The sequence below is a fragment of the Suricata suricatta genome, chromosome 10 (assembly GCF_006229205.1).
Source record: "Suricata suricatta isolate VVHF042 chromosome 10, meerkat_22Aug2017_6uvM2_HiC, whole genome shotgun sequence".
Lineage (NCBI taxonomy): Eukaryota > Metazoa > Chordata > Mammalia > Carnivora > Herpestidae > Suricata > Suricata suricatta.
The window spans coordinates 18992927-19012849 of NC_043709.1; the positions used below are offsets into that span (position 1 = coordinate 18992927).

General features: G+C 41.1%; 1 protein-coding gene across 2 annotated transcripts in view; it reads left to right on the top strand.

Annotated features, from left to right (window-relative positions):
* GNPTAB (N-acetylglucosamine-1-phosphate transferase subunits alpha and beta) overlaps positions 1-19923 on the top strand; it is a 78749-nt gene that overhangs the window by 41056 nt on the left and 17770 nt on the right. The window contains exons 6-16 of one of the 2 annotated variants that reach the window (XM_029954612.1): positions 130-194; positions 454-588; positions 8259-8420; positions 9150-9329; positions 9549-9719; positions 11234-11357; positions 12640-12843; positions 13685-14742; positions 17164-17363; positions 17594-17813; positions 18955-19068. In XM_029954612.1, coding sequence (XP_029810472.1) covers positions 130-194; positions 454-588; positions 8259-8420; positions 9150-9329; positions 9549-9719; positions 11234-11357; positions 12640-12843; positions 13685-14742; positions 17164-17363; positions 17594-17813; positions 18955-19068 — 2633 coding nt within the window. The remainder of the gene's footprint in view (positions 1-129; positions 195-453; positions 589-8258; positions 8421-9149; positions 9330-9548; positions 9720-11233; positions 11358-12639; positions 12844-13684; positions 14743-17163; positions 17364-17593; positions 17814-18954; positions 19069-19923) is intronic. The other variant, XM_029954613.1, reaches the window with a different exon arrangement.

A 19923-nucleotide genomic window follows, 5' to 3' on the forward strand; every position in this document is an offset into this window, starting at 1 on the left:
CCTAGCTACCTTTTTTTGAGACCATGTATTCTGCTACTATAACAGTCTCAGAATGTTTTGTAGTGTCCTTGCAGATATCACGGTAGTGTTCATTAAAAATGTGCTTGCTTATTGTATTCTTTATTGTAGTTGAAGATGCCCAGAATGGAATGTTTAAGGGAAACAACAAACAGACAGTTTGGAGGGGCTATTTGGTATGTTATTTTAAATTAATTGTATTTATAGGCTAGAATAAAAGTATAAGTAATAAAGCTGTTTTACCTTGAGAGGCTTTTTAATGTATACCTTTCCTCTAAGCCTAGCTTACAAGTATTAATGAGTGCTGATTTAAGTAACCTTAACATTCAGATTTTGAAGCTGGTAGATGTAGTAAATCTTTGTTTTCCTAGCTGTAAAATTTCAGGAGCCATATGATGTGAAAAGTGAGTTATGTTTTTCCTTCTCTTATTTTAGACCACGGACAAAGAAGTCCCTGGGTTAGTGCTAATGCAGGATTTGGCTTTCCTGAGTGGATTTCCACTGACATTCAAGGAAACAAATCAACTAAAAACAAAATTGCCAGAAAATCTTTCTTCTAAAATAAAACTGGTAAGAGCACAGGAACCGAACAGTGAGTACAGCACATTTCATGTAATGCCAGACTCTTCTGAAGACTCTTCTCTTGTGGTCCATTTGATTCTAGTATAGCTGACAGTCACAGGCAGAGCGGGTCTCTAGTCCACCACCGTGTTGTACATCGTGGAGATGGCTCTTTCTTTGTAGAAGATCCTTACCCTTTACTTTTTATTTGTGCAAAAGTTTCAGTGCCTTATTTGGTTTACTGTATTCCCAGACAGAAACATGATTCATTTGCTTCATGAATGAGCTCCTGCGGTGTCTCTGGGGCTGTTATGCCTGCTGAGAATACAGCGGTGGACAGAACAGACAAAAGCCCTGGGGGAGCTTCCAGTGGGAGGAAACGGAAGCACAGAAGGAGGGAGTCGAGGAGGTCATACGTAGCCTTAAGTAGACATGGACTGCAGCCCGAGCCTTTCTTAAGAGCCTTCACTCATAGAGGGAGGCTGTGTCAGATACTTGGAATTTTGATAACATGAAACCCTTCCTCACTAATAGCTAATTGAGCCACTAATGGATGTAGAATTTGTACCTATTAACTCTTCACCCTTTGATGCCATTTGTTAGAGTTGATTCTGGAGGCTGCCCCAAGGCATGCCTTTTCCTTAACATTTAGTGTTTTCAGAGCCACTTGCCCTATTGTGTGGGTGTTCTTTCCTTTTGACCTCATGCCAAGACACCGGCAGTTGTGTCAGAAACATTCCTGGTTGTGAAATATGAATGCCTTTTTCTTAGAACAGAAGGCATAAAGTTCTGGGCTCATAAGTTTTTAGGGTCTGGTTTTCTTGATTTTACAAGAAACATTCTTCCAGTTCTGCCACAGTCAGGTTCCCGACTCTTACTTTCTTCTATTGATGTCATTGAACAAGTTGGAGGTGAAAGGATGGAGATGGGGAAGCGGTGGTGGGGCGAGCAGTGTTCGGGGACTTCTCAGTTCCTGTCTTGAACATGTTTTTATGCCCTGCCCCAGCCCCGAAGTTCCCTTTAACTTCTTTTCTCCATAAATGTATCACTGTTTTAAGATATACTGCATTACCTCAGTAAGTGGATGGTAATAGAATGGTATTTATATTTTTTTTCACATTTTCCTAAGGGTTTTTTTTTTTTTTTTTTATGGTGCCTGGAAATATGGTAGTGTGCAGCTACATTGCGGTTGAATTATTACTTATCTTCAGTTATTTAAAAATAGATATTACTCCTTCCTCTAAGGCTTTTTTTTCTTTTTTAATGTTTGAGAGAGAGTGAGTGAGCAGGGGAGAGATAGAGAGAGACGAAGAGAGAATCCAAAGCAGGCTCCATGCTGTCAGCAAAGAGCCTCATGCACAGCCCGATCTCACAAACTGTGACATCATGACGTGAGCTGAAACCAAGAGTTGTCCACTTAACTGACTGAGTCACCCAGGTGCCCCAATGACATGTTACTTTAAATACATTCATGTATTGTAATACGATTGCCACTGTAGCAGTATTTATCACATTACAGGATTATAGCACAGTATATCTATATTGATTATACTGTGCATTAGCTCTCTCTGGTTTATTTATTACTCATTGCAGAGTTCGGGTTTTAAAACATCAGTCTTCTTCCCCAGTCCCCCATCCCCTGGTAAATACCACTTTACTCTGCTTTTTATGAGTTTGACTTTTTTGGATTCCACATATAATCTGTCTTTCTCTGACTAATCTCACTTATCAGTGTAATGTACTAAGCATAAGGTCCATCTGTGTTGTAGCAAATAGGATATCCTCCTTTCTCATGGCTGAATAATATTCCATTGTGTATATATACTACGTATATTTTTTTAATCTATTCACCTGTTGATGGGCATTTAGGTTGTTTCCATATCTTGGCTATTGTGAATAGTGCTGTAATAAACATGGGAGTTCAGATATCTCTTCAAAATCCTGTTTTCATTTCCTTTGGGTATATACCTAGAAGTGGAATTGCTGCATCATATGGTAGGTTTATTTTTAATTTTTTGAGGAACCACCATATTGTTTTCCATTATAGTTGGACCAATTTACATTCCCACCAACAGTGGACAAGGGCTCCATTTTCTCCATGTCCTCACCAGCACTTGTTGCCTCTTCACTTTTCGATAGTAGCCATTCTGACAGATGTGAGGTCGATCTCATTGTGGTTTTGATTGCATCTCCCTGATGATGAGTGAGGTTGAGTATCTTTTCATGTCTGCTGGCCATTTTAATGTCCTCTTTCAAAAACTATCTACTTAGTTCTGCTCATTTTAATTGATTAGTTAGTTCTGCCCATTGTTAAATTGGATTGTTGTTGTTAAGCTGTATGAGGTCTTTATATTTTGGATATTAACCCCATTATCCAATATATGGTTTGCAAAAATTTCTTCCCATTCTGTAGGTTTTCATTTTGTTAAGTGTTTCTCTTGCTGTGCAGACGCTGTTGAGTTTGATGTAGTCCCATTTGTCAATTTTTTATTTTGTTGTTTGTGCTTTTGGCATCCTATACAGAAACTCATTGCCTAGACTGCTATGGAGAAGATTCTTCCCTTTGTTTTTCTTCTAGGAGTTTTATGGTATCAAGATCTTATGTTTAAGTCTCTGGTCATTTGTAGTTAATTTTTGTGAGTGGTGGGAGGGAAGGGTTCTTCTTTTCACTGTTCTGCATGTGTGTCTTTCCCCTCACTTATTTTTCATACTGATTTGGACAGATAACAGCACAGATTAGCATTCATTTCAGCCAGTGTTTATTTAGCTTCTTGGCTTCCAAGCTATTGGTTTGAGAATTAAAACACGTGTAGCTGTACTTTTGACTGTTAGCTCAAACCCCTTATGCAGAAAGAATGACATTCTTGAATCTATTTATATAATTCCAACTACAATATATTTTTAAAGGAAAGAAGGCCCATGATACATCTCCATTCGCCACTCAGGTTTGACCACCCCACTGCTCTTTGGCTGCTGCAGTTGCTCACGCATGCTGACAGCTTTTGGTGCGTCTGCAGGTGGATGGGTGTGTGCTGCCAGAGAATTCCAATCCAAGTAGCAGTTGACACTATTTTGGGTGGCAGTTGACACTATTTTGGGTGGTATGGAGTGGTGTGTGCAGGTAGAGACAGGGCGGTAACTTGAATTGGACGAGGATCCCAGCAGGCTCTGTGCATAAGGATACCTCCTCCTACCGTTCATTCACCCAGCTGGAGCTTTATTGGACTCCCAGACTTGTCTTTGTGGGGGCTAGCACCCCCTCCGAGGGTCAAACTGAGTACCCATAATGCAGGTCATTTTTCTGATGCCAGCACCTGCGATCAATTTCAGAGATTAGAACTTCTGGTTTTTGGAGGCTAAAGAGAAAATTAGAAAGGGAAGAAGAGGAGTGTGTCAGCAGTTGAGCCCAATTCTTCAAGTGGCTGTTTTTCTGTAGGTTCCTCTTCCTGGTTTTATTATGAATACCTTGAGAATGAAGGTTCCTGTCACAGGATTCCCAGTCCATGTAGAGTCTGAGCATGTAGAGTCTGCTCTGTGGCAGGGAGTATGCTAAGGATCACTGAGTGAATAAAAGCATTTAAATAATTTTTGGGCGTGATCACTTCCAAGTGTTTATTCAGTGTTGTAAGAGCACCTGGGCTTTAGGTGTAGTGGGGCGAGGAAGGCTTTGCAGAATAGAAGGAATCTTAGCTGGGCTCCGAACACAGCAGCCGTTCACCTAGCAGAGAAGGGAGGGGGAAAGACCATTCCAACAGGAGGGAACAGCCTGAGCAAAGTACTAGAAGCCTATAAGTCAATGGTTTCCATAAAACCAAGGCAGCTGGTTCCTGGAGGCTAGAAACCAGGCAAGGGTTTTGCTGGTGCTGAGAAAGGGGAAAAGAGATTGAGGCCAGATTGAGAAAGATCCCTAGTAAGGAATCTGAACTTTATCCTGGAGGCAGGGGGCAACCAGGAGCACTTAATCTGTTTCCAAGGAATGTATGATGATGATGAAGGTATGGTAGGCAGAGATTAAGCAACATGAGACTGGGCAAAAAACCAGTTCATCCACTGTAGCGTAGCCCAGCAAGATGTTCAGGTTCAGCAAGTGCCTTGGCAGTGGTGCCAGTGATGAGAATGGTTCCAAAAACATCTGTGAGAAATCCTCAGCATGACCCGGTGACTTATCAGCTGTTGGTGAGAGGGAAGGAAAAATGAAAGGGGAAGTGGGTGTTACTAGTGTAGATGGAAGTGATGGCTTTATAATCACATTTGGAGCCTCCATGGGAGAAGCAAGTTTTTTTGGGAGGGAAACCCAGAGCTTAGTTTAGGGTGTGTTATTTTAGAGGTGTTTTGTGGCATGTGGGAGAAAATGGCCGTTAGACACTGGACTTCAGGGCCTGAACAGGCTGGACTGTTTTGCCCTCCCAGACTCCTCTAGGAGGCCTTGGGCTAGGCCTATCCTGGAGACCCTGTCTGGCGTGAGCACCCAGGATAGGCACTGCCTGGTCACCTGTGTACCCCCGTAATTACCCCAGAGTCTGGCTCTTAGGGGGCCACTCAAGACATGATTGTGGAAGGCATGCGCAGGAAGAAGTGCCGTGACTGAGAACAGACCTGCCACGTACCGTGGCCTGAATATAGAGGGAAATGTTCGAGCAGTGTGATTGTTCCAAGAAGTCACTTTGGGTTTTGGTGCCATGGTCATATACATACAACTTCACATTCATTGTTCAGTTTAGAGCAAAACCAGAATCCCCTCACCACCCCCAGGAGGCGAAGTAGGGTTGGAAGTAGTTGTATTTGCAAATAATAGATTTGAATTCATTGAAACTTTTATTTGGACTGTAGTTTTACAAATCAGTCTTCTATTACAAGCTTTCTAGTTTGATCTGATTAATAACCCTTTATCTGTAGAATTTTTGAACATGATGGACACAAAATTCACCTTTTGGGAAATCAGATTATGTGTTGGTCTTTATTTTTAGCTCACTCTAAATCATTCCGTATTTTCAGACATTTTTATTCATATTGGGGTTTTCACATGGTTTTTAATTTTTTGTTCACTTCTTTAACATATGTTAGAGCATGTGGAAAAATCTTCCCAAAGCTCTCAAGTACATTCTCCCATTTGGTTTATAATTCAGTACTGCTGAGTGTGCAAAAAGAGGTAGAGGACATTGACTTGTCTTCAGGTTACTTAGAATCATGCTTTGGAGGCAGTATGTGTACTTGTGAAGTATTCAAGCAGCAAAACAAGACAATGTAAGATTAGGTATCGAGCATAGTACAGACTTCAGTTTGGCATTTCGAGTCAGGAAAGGTCTATGTGGATCAGAGACATGAAGAAAGTTTTCAAAGACAAAGAGCCTGTGTGGATCCTTGAAGGCTAACCAGGTTTTCGTTCTGGCAGGAAGGACAGTGGGTGGGATGAGAACGGCATATTGTCCTACCTGGACTCTGTCCCCTCAAACCTCTGTTCAAGGAAGGCACATTGAAGGTAACAGCAAATTATCGTAATACTGTATTAATGCCCATTTTAGTGACTTCCCTGAAGTTACCTTATGCACCTGCTTTTAAAGCATAGTACACTTTGGCTTGTTTTATTCCTAAAACAGGTACTTCAGTAGATTAAACAAGTAACTCTGGAACTGATTTTAGTTTTAGAAACTCTTGAGTTGTCAAATTCCTGGAATGAGTTTATTTTTCACTTGTATTAGTTGGCCTGTTTTTTCCCTAAACTTATGCCACCATGTATAGGTATATCTAGCCATTATTCTAGATATTGCTATAGTAACAAACATCCTGAAATCTCTGGCTTAAAAACAACAAACTTTTATTTCTTCATCATGTTACATGTCTTGTGTGTCCACAGTGGGAGGATGTAGAAGTTTTTCTCTCTTTGAACAACTTACAATTTAAAGAATTTAGATGAATTGGTAATTTCACATAAGAAGCTCTGTGTGGAAGCAGTTGCCCATAGTTGCCCAAGCTAGGAACTCCAGACTTGAGCACTCACTACACCCACTTTTCTTTACCATCTCCTGTCTCTTCTGCAGAAGTAACCCAGTGTCCAGGATTAGGGTGCCACCTAGCGGCTAGCAGAGGGTACTTCCCAACTTCCTCACCACTCACAACTTTATGGAGGCAGAAAAGCTTGTTTTCAACATGCACATAGTCCCTGAAGCTCTTTACTTTTCATCTTTCTAATTAGGAGAATGTCTATGAAATTTCAAAATGGTTTTCCAGACTAAAAGCATTTCATGAAGAGATTAAGAAAAGGATAGCTACCCAATAAAATTTAGAGTATTAAAGCACTACATTTATAAAAATTTGGTGATTTTTATGTTCCAGGGAGCCCTCAGAGGTGCTGTGGGGGGGGAGGGGCGGAGCAAGGAAGGCTGGGGCGGGCCGTAGGGCTTGGTAGATGTCTGGATAGAAGACTATCTGCCCTGCCTCCCGCCTGTCCCCCACATAGCGAGGTGGGATGGTGACAGCAGTGAGAGCTGACCTTCAGTGAGTGCTTAGTATATGCCAGGTGCCATCAGCATGGAGGAAAGTAATCAGAGAACAGTATCCACTTGTGCATAGATGTGCCCGTACACCCCCACACACAGTTTGTGGTAAGAAGGGGAAAATATAAATGAGATTCTAACTGTAACTTCTAGTTTTTGGAATAAATAAACTGAGGGAAAACTGAAAGACAAGGTATATATAGTCATGTAGCATATACAAGAGCTCAAAATGAGCCCATAATAATTTTTGTTTGATCTGTTTTATAAAGTAAGAAAGGATGCCACAAGTTAAGAAACTGGCCCTCTTAGAAGAGTCAGTTTGGCAGAAGTGTTTTGCTGTCCTAGACTAGTAGTTTTCAATCCTCCCTACCCTTTAAGCTCTGAAAACCTCTTTTCATAGGAAATTAAATGATACAGAGTTAGAACATGAAACAGCTCAAGGGTGGTGTGGACTCTGGTAGTGGTGGGAAAGCCTGTTTGTAAAATGTGTTGATGTTTGTGATGGCCCCTCTTAGACATGACTTCTTTGAATGCTTTGCCCCCAAAAGCACTTTACATATGGAAGTCCTGTGGCCAGTCCCCTTGAAGACGCTCCTCTTAGATGTGAGGCACAGAAGCTGATTGGAGGCCCTGTTAGCAGGCATGCTCTCTGCCAGTCCCGGCAAAGTTACTTTGCAGGGTTTCCCCCAGTAGAAGCAGATTGGTAATATTCTAGGACAGAGGTCACAATTGGTGACCAGTTGTGTTTTGTTTGAATGACAATCAAAAACATTTGAGCCAACATTGAAAAATGGGGAGATTTCTTACAACACTGGGGATCCTGGCATCTCAGGATCTGGCTGCACTTGTCAATATTGAGCAGCAGTGGCTGCAGCTTGTGGACGGGCCTGAAATGTCCCATTTGCCACAATTCCACCACTTAACTCTGCTTTGCATGCCTAGTATCTTCCATGCACTTGGGAAGTGTGTCTGGCCTGTTCAGGTCTTCTTTTGGTGATAATAGCCTTACTAGTTCATAATCTATATAAAGAGATACATTTAATCTTTAAATATATATGAAGTGTATTTAAGTATGCATTATGCACTATGTATATATTTAAAGATTAAAGATCAAACTGAGAATTTTAAAGTGTCTCTTGTTTGAGGCTCAGTTTTTCTACTTGTAACCATTCTGTCATTTTACAGTTGCAGTTGTATTCAGAGGCCAGTGTAGCACTTCTGAAACTGAATAACCCCAAAGATTTCCAAGAACTGAACAAGCAGACCAAGAAGAATATGACCATTGAGGGAAAAGAACTGACTATAAGTCCTGCATATTTATTATGGGACCTGAGTGCCATCAGTCAGGTAAGGCATGAACTTGGATCAAGGGTTTAGAATAAGATTTATAAGTCATTATATTAGAAGAAGAAAGAGGACTTAGGGAGAGGGGTTGATTGGAACTTTTCTAATTTTCCAGTCACTGCCATTGTTTAACATTAACTGCAGTGACCTAGAATCAGATCCAAGAAACTCTCTCTTTAGAAAGTGCAAAAGGGGACGTCTTTGTAGCTCAGTTGGTTAAGTGTCTGACTCTTGATTTCGGCTCAGGTCATGATCTCACGGGTTTGTGAGATTGGGATTCTCTGTCACCCCCTACCGCCCGTCCCTGGTTCATGCACATGCTCACTAGCTCTCTTAAAATAAATAAATTTAAAAACAATTTAAAATGTGTCCCCCCAACAGTTAGGTATTTATTGAGAGAGCATGTGAGGGCAGGGCAAAGAGAGCGAGGGAGAGGGAGAAGCTCAAGCAGGGTCCACATTCCTCTCAGAGCTTGATGCTTGGCCCTGTCCTTTGACAGGAGGTCATGACCGTAGCCGAAATCAAGAGTTTGACGCTTAACCAAATGAGCTACCCAGGCGCCCCTATGTTGTTTTGAATATGCCAAGTGTTTTGAATTTTTAGTAATGTTCACATATAGGGCTCAGTCTTTAAAAGTCTGCCAGAGCCTGAGAGCAGACCAGGCACAGGGACGGCCCGGAGGAGAAGGTATGACTTACGTGGCGTACCTTCACGTGTGAAATGTTTCCTCAGTCTAAGCAGGACGAAGATGTCTCCGCCAGCCGCTTTGAAGACAACGAAGAGCTGAGGTACTCCCTGCGATCCGTTGAGAGGCACGCGCCGTGGGTTCGCAACATCTTCATTGTCACCAACGGGCAGATTCCCTCCTGGCTGAACCTTGATAATCCTCGAGTGACAATAGTCACACACCAGGTTCATGACTTTCCATGTATCACAAGGCTGTGGTTTCTTTCCTGTCACTCACTGCTCCTTTACCTATCCCTCGTTTCATTCCCCATACCCTCCCCCTGCCCACCTCCATCCCCTTCGTTCTTCCTCTCGTCTCCCTCCCTTCCAAAAACAGAACCAAAACAAAATAATTCTTATTTGCCCTCTTTTTCTCTTGCCTTTTTGTTGTCATTTGCTTAAAAGGATGTTTTTCGAAATTTGAGCCACTTGCCTACCTTTAGTTCACCTGCTATTGAAAGCCACATTCATCGCATCGAAGGGCTGTCCCAGAAGTTTATTTATCTGAATGATGATGTCATGTTTGGGAAGGATGTGTGGCCAGATGATTTCTATAGTCACTCCAAAGGTCAGAAGGTGAGTGCCTAAGATGAAGGATGCCTAGCTTAGAGGTCGCTTAGAAGTTATAAACAGTAGGTCAGGAACTCAAGTATATGTACTACTGTGTTCAGTGTTAAGTGCTAAGCTCAAGAGAGTTAATAAGTTGGGAGTACAAAAACTGCTCCCTAGTAGTTTTTTACTTTCCTGCACTGTCAGATACCCTTCAGAACCCACCTTCTAAATTTTCTATTATAATAACAGCAGAAAAAAGTAAAATCACTATGAAATATGAAATCATGGTTAGAACATCAGCAAAATGGCCGGGATAGTGAGCTCAATTTTCTGCTTACAGCCATGGATGAAATTTCATTTAAGGCAGTGGTCTCACTCTGGCTTTGTGAAGCATGATGGGGAAGTGGTTGTGAGCACAGAGCCCAGAGCAATGTTTGAGGATGGTCCTGGGCAGTGACTAGATGTGGGTTCCTATCTGCAAAGTGTGGAAGCTAGGAGTCCCCCGGTGGCGCTGTTGGAGGGAGTCAGTGATGAGTTGGAGGCTTAGTCATAAGCCTTTAAGTGCTGGAAGCCTGGAGGTGGAAGTGCTAATTGCAAAAGCTATTTTTCCTGTTGCTGTGTATGCCACCCCAGTGTGCTCGTCCCCTCCCCTCCCCGCTCACTTGCCTCCTCTGTGTTTGTGGGGCTTCCACGCTGAGCTGCAGCTTGGCAGGAGAGATACACGGAATCAGGGACTGTGGACAGTGATTTCTGTGCAGGTAGGTGGGCCCTGGGTGCGAAGAAGTGGGAGCTCAGGAGGCTGAAATCAGGGCCAGAGACATTCCCATCTGAACTGAAGTGAACTTTGAAGAACAAATAGGACTTAACTACATGAGGAAAGACATTCCAGGTGGATGGAGCATGCAGAGGCATGGAGTGCATTTTTAAAAAATTAGTTTAAAAAGTAACCACGTACCACGTCACTCATTTTGAAAGCAGGTGAGTTCACAACTCAGAACACTGTGCTGGTAATTTATCACACGGCCTTATGCACAGAGATAAGGATATTGAGAGTTCATCTGCTGCTTTTCTCAGCCTTGGGACAAGATTATATGTAAATACATTCAGGATTTAATGACAGTTGTTAACAGAAAAGCAGTGACCTGTATGATATACTTTCCACCTGCTTTGGCACGTTTTCTATTCATTCTAGTCTGATGTGTTGCTATATTATTTCAGAATACTTTATAAGACCATGTGAAAAACTAATCCATGAGTTGGGTCCTTGTCTGCTTTCCTTGAGTAATGGAAAAGAGTAAATGTGCTCAGTAAGAATCTTCAACAGAGCAGGACTTTGCAAACTACTGCAGGTACCGCAGACTGAATGCAGTATATGCCACATGGATGCAGACAGCCCAGGGAAAATTGTAACCTTTTCTAGAGGCTCAGTTTCTTTTCTTTTGTTTTCTTCTTCTTCTTCTTTTTCTTTTAAAAGGAGTCCCAGTTTGAGATTGGAAAGTGCCAGAAATAATTTTACTTTCTTTCTGGCTTTGTCATAGGTGTATTTGACATGGCCTGTGCCAAACTGTGCTGAGGGCTGCCCGGGTTCCTGGATCAAAGATGGCTATTGTGACAAGGCTTGTAATAATTCAGCCTGCGATTGGGATGGCGGGGACTGCTCTGGTAAGCGTGTGCTCACAGGTACTTTGCTCATGTTTATGGACGTTGTTCATGGTTTTTAAAAAAATGTTTATTTTTGAGAGAGAGAACACTTGAGAGTTGTGGGTGGGGGGATAGAGGATCCGAAGCCGGCTCCATGCTGACGGCAGCGACCCTGACACAGGGCTTGAACCCACAAACTGCAAGATCATGACCTGAGCCCAAGTGAGACACTTAACCGACTGAGCCACCTGGACACCCCTGGACGTGGTTTCATTCTTGGTCGTTACTGAATATGTGCAGGGACTTAAACATTCTGCTTGTATGTAAACAATCAGTAATCCATAGATTCTGGACATAGTGGGCTAGTGTCCCCACGTAGATCAGTTTCTTCATATTCTCCATTGTTGAGGGCATATTTCCATGCTGGCCCTACACTTGAAAATGCCTATTATTTAAAATATGAGAATCAGGAATATCCTTAATTATGTAAACTCAAGAACAAGAATCACTCTGGTTCTTATAGGAGCTCACAGCTGGTGGTTTTCAGCAGCAGCTTGCTGTTAGTAACTGAAGAGAAAGATCTTACCTCTTAAGCATCCCTGCCCTCTTTCTTACATGGTTATGTTTACACTTTTTGATAATAACATTTATATTTGTTGATTGCCTTTCAGTTTATAAAGCATTATCCATTATCCACTTGAATTCTTAGTCATCTAAGGAAGAGAGAATATGTGCACAGGTATCATCCCCATATTCCATATATGTAAACAGATTTGGAAAAGTGTTGAGTATTAGAGAAAACAAAGCTTTAAGTTGTAGTCTGGTCAGATCTGATACACTTTGAAAAATATAAGCAGCTGCAGTGAGAGAATGCAGATGTGCCTGGTGGATCTGTGTAGTCCAGAGAACTCAGCCCCTAATAAAACATTAACACTTGATGGTGAGGTTGGCCCCATATTTGGACATGCTTTGGCAGTTCTGACAGTCTTCAGAATAACTTCTTCCCGCTTCCCTGCTCCTCCACACAACCTCCACCTGCCCCCTGGGGCAAGTTTGTACTTCAGGGTTGCACAGCTAGTAAGTGCCAAGGCCTGGTCATCCCATGCCCATTCCTCTGTCAAGTGATGTCCCCTTTTCAGTTGGTTTTCTTCTTAAGGTACATGAAATCTGCTAAAGAATGGGGTGAACCTTTTCTGAATGAAATGTAGGCATTAATCTTGATAGCACTATTGAGAAAGGAGGAACTTCCCTTTTTCTCAAGATGATAAGCACAGCAGGTTCTGTTTTCCTCCTCCCTCTACAGGTAACAGTGGTGGGAGTCGCTATGCCGCAGGAGGCGGGGGTACTGGGAGTATTGGAATTGGACAGCCCTGGCAGTTTGGCGGAGGACTAAACAGTGTCTCTTACTGTAATCAAGGATGTGCTAATTCCTGGCTTGCTGATAAGTTCTGTGACCAGGCTTGCAATGTCTTGTCCTGTGGGTTTGATGCTGGCGACTGTGGGCAAGGTATATTGCTGGAAAAATGTATTTGGAATAAGGGGATCAAAATCCTTGATAAGTAGAGGGAAGTTTGTATTGTTGTCATTTAAACTAATTACTCTCTATGTATTCCTCACCCATCCTTGGATTCAGACTACCTAAATGAAAAGTAAGAGGACACAGATCTTTAAAAAACAATAGATACTAGAGCTGCATCTTTCCCTGTTATTGCTCCAGTCTGGCTGATTTTGTACCAAGCAGATATATGTTTGTTGAAAATATATGGTAGAGGTTTAATTTAGAATCAATAAAAAGAACAATAATATACTAAATAAGAGTGGATTTAAAAAAAAATGTTTATTTTGAGAGAAAGAGATAGAGGGAGAGAACAAGCAGGGCAGAGAGAGAGAGAGAGAGAGAGAGAGAATCCCAACCAGGCTCCACCCTCAGCACAGAGCCTGATGTAGGACTTGGTCCCACTACCCTGAGATCACGACTTGAGCTGAAATCAAGAGTTGGATGCTCAACCAACTGAGCCACCCACATGCCCCTGGATCTTGTTGATAGCTTATCAGTGGAGGTCGTTTGGGCAGAATGTCATACTTTTTTAAATGGACACAAAGATGAAAGTTGATCACTGAAATATGTCGTATCTCTGTAGTTAGACTCTGCATTTCATGTTGATAATAGTGATGCCTTCAGATAATAAAATGAGCCCTATAACAGCAGCTCTTATGTTAGAATGTTTGACTATTTTGAAGTCAATTTAAAGTCATTCTTAGGAAGGAAAACTCAAGCCCTCAGAATTAAAGAAAAAGGAAGAGAAAATGCCTTATTTTTAAAGTCATGTTTGTGTTTTTTCCTCTAGATCATTTTCATGAATTATATAAAGTAACACTTCTCCCAAACCAGACTCACTATGTTATTCCAAAAGGTGAATGCCTGCCATATTTCAGCTTTGCAGAAATAGCCAAAAGAGGAATTGAAGGCGCCTATAGCGACAACCCAATAATTCGACATGCTTCCATTGCCAATAAGTGGAAAACCATCCACCTCATAATGCACAGTGGAATGAATGCGACCACAATACATTTTAATCTCACATTTCAGAATACAAATGATGAAGAGTTCAAAATGCAGATAATAGTAGAAGTTGACACAAGAGAGGAAGCTAAAGTGAATTCTACAACCCAGAAATCTTACCAAAATTTGGCTAGCCCCACAACACTTCTCCCAGAGGCAGAAATCCTGTTTGAGGATATTCCTGAAGAAAAACGCTTTCCAAAGTTCAAGAGACATGATGGCAACACAACAGGAAGATTCCAAGTGGAGATGAAAATTCCCCAAGTGAATATTTCACTCCTTCCAAAAGAGGCCCAGTTGAGTCTCAGTAACTTGGACTTGCAACTAGAACATGGAGACATCACTCTGAAAGGGTACAACCTGTCCAAGTCAGCTTTGCTGAGATCATTTCTGAAGAACTTACCAGATGCTGAAGTAAAAATAAATGAAGCTGTAATAACAGATGAAAGAAATGACAGTATAGAGGCCCCGCTGGAAAAACAGGTTCACAAAAGCATCTTGCCATATAGCTTGGGAACATCTGAAAGATTACAGAAGTCAACTTTTCCAGCAGCAACAATAAAAGTGAATGGCCACTACCAGAGTCAGAATCCACCCCCGGACTTAGAAATGGAAGGCAGATTTAGAGCTGAAATTCTGACCCAAGGAGTAAGAGGGAGAAGTGTGTCAAAAGAAAAGAAAATCACAGAGAAAAAAGGAGAGCAGCAGAGAATGGAGGAAAATGTGAAAAATCACGTAGATGTTAATGAAGTATTACCTGGAAGAAAACTGCAGCAGCATGTAGACAGTTACCTGGGCTTTTTGCCATGGGAGAAAAGAAAGTATTTCCAAGATCTTCTTGATGTAAGTGACATCCAGCCTGTTCCTTCCCATGCTCAGGAAGAAAACAACCTTGTCAGGAATAACTGTAATAGGTGCCTCTTATTCAGGACTTCCTGTGCTAACCACTGAACTAAATGCTTTTTCTTACATGGTTTACTATAATTGTCCCAGTACCCTTAACATAAAAATACCTTAAAAGGCTATCTACTGTCATGATCCCCATGCTGCAGTTTCGGAAACTGAGTGATGAACGAGTCGGGGAGTTAGCCAGGAGCAGGCCCTGTAAGTAGTGGAACAGGGATGGTATCTTATCTTCACCTGATAGGTTGTGATTTCAAAAAATGCTTTTGTGTGTGTTGTGTGGGTCAGATTTGATATTTCTCCAATTTTACTGATGGAAAATACCCCAAGGTGCAGATAAATTCATTAGCTTCCAGTGTGAGCCAGGCCTCAAAGTTTGAGTGCTCACTCTCCTGTACGACAGCTTCCCCTGTGTCATGGTGTCATTTGTATGTCTGCCAAGTGCTGGCACCGTGGTCACTGCTAGGGAATGCAAAACTATTAGAACAAAGCTCGTGAAGACAAGGGGTAAGCTGGGAGGACAGATTTGTGTGTAAATAATTGTAGCAAAGTGAGGTATGGGCAAGGAGTCCAAAGGGAAAAATTCCTTAACTCCACCTAGAGGTGTTGGGGAAGGCATCATGAGGAAGTGCTCCATAAGCTGACCTTTGAAGGGTGTGTAGGAGTTGACCAAGAAAAACACTGGTCTAGGCTGGATCATGAGCAGAGCACAGTCATGAGTAGATGTCTGACTGGGAGAAAAAGAGGATGAAGAAGGGAACTTACTAATCTCACTGTCTTTGGAAAGTATTTGTTCCTGACACAGTAGTCCTGTACTAACTGTTGAGTGAGAGACTGCAGAATTCTTGCCTATGATGATTTCCTCACTTTTCCAAGCCCTTTTATTTTATTTTTTAAATGTTTGTTTATTTTGAGAGAGTGAGCAAGCAGAGGAGGTGCAGAGAGAGGGAGAGAATCCTGAGTAGGTTCCACACCATCAGTGCAGAGCCCTATGTGGGGCTTGAATCCATGCACCGTGACATCTTGACCTGAGCCAGAACGGAGTTGGAAGCTTAACTGACCGAGCCACTCAGGCATCAGTTTAAGTAACAAAAGTATTGCATATAGGCTAGTGGTAAAAATTGCAGGCAATCCAAAAAATATACAATGAAAAAGAGAAAGATCTGCATCCTTCCTTCCTTAATTCCCCTACTTGAATCACTATGGGTAGTTTTGTGGGTACTTTTCCAGTATTTTTATATAGATATGCAGAATACAAGCTACATAATACCTGTTTTGCAGTGGTGAAATGACACTATTTATATCGCTGTACCATTGCCTGTTGACTTAGTACTGAGCAAAACCATGCCAGTGTTATCGTGTTTTTGTAACAGCTGTGTTTATTTTGCAGTTAAAAAAAAATAGTGTTGCAATAAATATTCTTGTACATATATCTTACTCTTGAGGAAGTTTTTACTTCTGTGGGTAGAATCGCTAGGTTACAGTTAAATTTAACTGTATCCTTCTGAAATGCTGTACCACTTCATACTTCCACAGTGTATAATATAAGAGTGCTTATTTCTCCACAGGCTAACCAAAAACAGTTCATGTTTTTTGTTTTGTTTTTGCCACTTTCAGAAGCAAAAATATTTTATATTTGTAAAGTGTGTTCATATATTTTGCAGATATTTTTTACCCATTGACTCAGTTTTTCCTCTTACTGGTTTTGGCAGGGCTCTTTACAGTTTATAATATTAACACTATTATATGGCAAAACAGATTTTTATTCCTTGTGTTCAGAACTCAAGTGCTTACTGCTTTGATGTCATCAGAATTACCTTGATATTGATTACGTTATCAGTGGCACCTGGGTGCTCAGTTGGCTAGGCAGTGTCCAGCTCTTGACTTCAGCTCAGGTCATGACCTCATAGTTCTTGAGTTTGAGCCCCATGTTGGGCTCCATGCTGACAGTGTGGAGCCTGCTTGGGATTTTCTCTCTCTCTCCCCGCAACCTGTGCTCTCTTTCTCTCCCAAATAAATAAATAAACCTTAAAAAAAAAAAAGGTGCTATCACATGTTTTTAAATAAAATTTCTAAATATTGCATTGAATTGGCTATGAAATTTCATGCTCAGTGACTTGTCCTTGAAGAATACCCTATAAATAGGACTCCATCACACATCAGTTACTAAGCCAATAGTGGTGATACTTTTACTGATATCCAGTTTAGTCCTGCATTTAGGATCCTTAAAGTGACCTGTTAGCACTCATTTCATTTGCCATAGTTAGTGGCTAGTTATATAAAATACTACTTTTATCTGTTAACAGAGTACACACTTGTGCACTAAACACAATCCTGTGTTCCATGGAATTCTCTTTTCAGGAAGAAGAGTCATTGAAGACACAGTTGGCATACTACACTGATAGTAGACACACTGGGAGGCAACTGAAAGATACATTTGCAGATTCCCTCCGATATGTAAATAAAATTCTTAACAGCAAGTTTGGATTCACATCTCGGAAAGTCCCTGCACACATGCCTCACATGATTGACCGAATTGTTATGCAAGAACTCCAGGATATGTAAGTCTTGATGGTTTGAGCTGCTTGCATATGCTCGGAGCTAAGTCTGCTTAAAATGGACACTTCTGCTGTGCTACATGTATGGCTCTAATACTTAGTGACTGATGTGTTGAAAGTTCATGTAAATAAGTGGGAAAGAAAAATATTCTAACTCCACAAATGTTTTAACATAGACTAATGTCTATATGTATTTTAAATGCCCAGAGCTATGTTATGTTATGTTCGGGCAGGTTTCCTGAGGAATTTGACAAGACGTCATTTCACAAAGTGCGCCATTCTGAGGATATGCAGTTTGCCTTTTCATATTTTTATTATCTCATGAGTGCAGTTCAGCCACTGAATATATCTCAAGTTTTTGATGAAGTTGATACAGACCAATCTGGTGTCTTATCTGACAGAGAAATCCGAACGCTGGCTACCAGAATTCATGACCTACCTTTAAGTTTGCAGGTACTGTATTTTTTTTTCCACTAAACTTTCCCTGTTTCTCTTTCATATTTCAATATAATGCAGGTAAAGGTAATTCTTTTAATTATTTAAAGAAGGGAGGGGCGCCTGGATGGCTCAGTTCAGCATCTGACTTTGGCTCAAGTCATGATCTCATGGTTCGTGGGTTTGAGTCCTGCGTTGGGCTCTGTGCTGACAGCTCTGAGCCTGGAAATTGCTTCGGATCCTGTGTCTCCGTCTCTCTCTGCCCCTCCTCTGTTCACGCTCTCTCAAAAACAAACATTAAAAAAATTTTTTTAAATTATTTAATGAAAGTGTTCCCAACTAGTCCATTTTTAGTGTCAGAATTAAAACCAAATTTGAGGTTCATATTATGAGATGATATTTTTAGGTTTTATGTAAGCATTGCTATTGTATTATCTGGAGAAGAGCCAGACTGTCCCTGCATAGAAGATTGTCATTGACAAGTTCATTCAGGAGCTTCGGGTATGGCCACCTGGAGTTCTGTCTCAGCCAGGCCTAGGTTGTTCACAGTCCTCACTGTCACAGCATCCTCTAGTCCCAGGAGTGAGACTTGCTAATGGAGAGTGCCAAATGACACCTACCCGCAGGACATCCCATCTGGGGATTCCACTGACCGTCCTGTGTAAAGTAGAGCCTCACAGTCCTAGATGTTCTATATCTGGATAAAGAGGAAATATTTGTGTTTGTATTAGCTCCTTCTGCTTATTTTTAGGGTGTTTTTGTTTCAAGAATCATATAGTCAAACTCTTTGAAGATCAGCAGTTAAACTAAAAAAAATTTTTTTAAGTTTATTTTTGAGGGAGGGAGGGAGGGAGGGAGAGAGAGAGAGAGAGAAAGAGAGAGAGAGAGAGACGAGCAGGAGAGAGAGACGAGCAGGAGAGAGACACAGAGAGAGAGGGAAACACAGAATCCAAAGCAGGTTCTGTGCTGTCAGCCCAGAGCCCATGAACCATGAGATCATGACCTGAGCTAAAGTCAGCCATTTAACCAACTGAGCCACTCAGGTGCCTTGAAAATAGCATTTAGAAAAGTTTCACAGATGTTTACCTAATTTTTATTTTTAAAACCACAATTTTACTTGTATTACACATAGGTTTATCCTTTTATTTTGCTTTGTTAGGATTTAACAGGTCTAGAACACATGCTAATAAATTGCTCAAAAATGCTTCCTGCTAATATCACTCAGTTAAGCAGCATTCCACCAACTCAAGAAGCCTACTATGACCCGAATCTGGTAAGTGGCATGAGTTTCTTTATGTAAAACAGAAAATATACTTCAAACAGTAGAAGCAGGCTGTATATTTATCTTTGGGAGAAAACAGTAGTCCAGATAATCCAGAATCATTTATATCTTGCTTTTTTCCTACCTAGTGGATGTTAAACTAACATTGAGAGTGGTTGCTAATATTCTGTAACCAGACATCTGTTCACTAAAGATAGCAGAAGACAGCCGATGAGAATACTTCAGAGAGTTTGCTGGTGGCACATCCGGTGCTCACACTCATTCAGGACTTCTCCCTTCAACCTGTACTTTCTTATCGGTCTTTCACTCTGTCTTTCCTCCAGTTTTCTTTCTAAAGCTTATAAACTTTAGGTTCTTACTAAGACTTTACAGTTACCAAAACCCCTGCACTTAGTAGAAATTGCAGAAATGTTTTCTTTTCTAAGGAACATGACTTATATATAGAAAGCAGTTATTCTTCTTGCCCTGTTACAGGCACAACTAAAGATTATTGAGAGATTTTAGTTCCCTATTGAAATGCATACATTTCCCTTCATTAGCAGAGCATTTTAGTATTTGCCAGCTTTCTGGCATGAGATTTAGAATCAGCAAATATCCTTCGTATGTTAAGAATTAAGAAAGTCTATATGCTGCTGATGATAATAGTCTTGAGGCTTATGCAAATGAATTGCTTGGAGCATGAATACTAGTTATACTGGCAACATTAGTTAACTTTACTCAAGTGAACTCTTAGCAAGATGTTGGCTTCAGTACTGTAATTAGCTCATTACATGTAGGTTAAAGTACTTTCTGAGTAGACTTTAAGAATGGCAGTTTAGCTTATGAATATCATGTAGATCGGTTCAT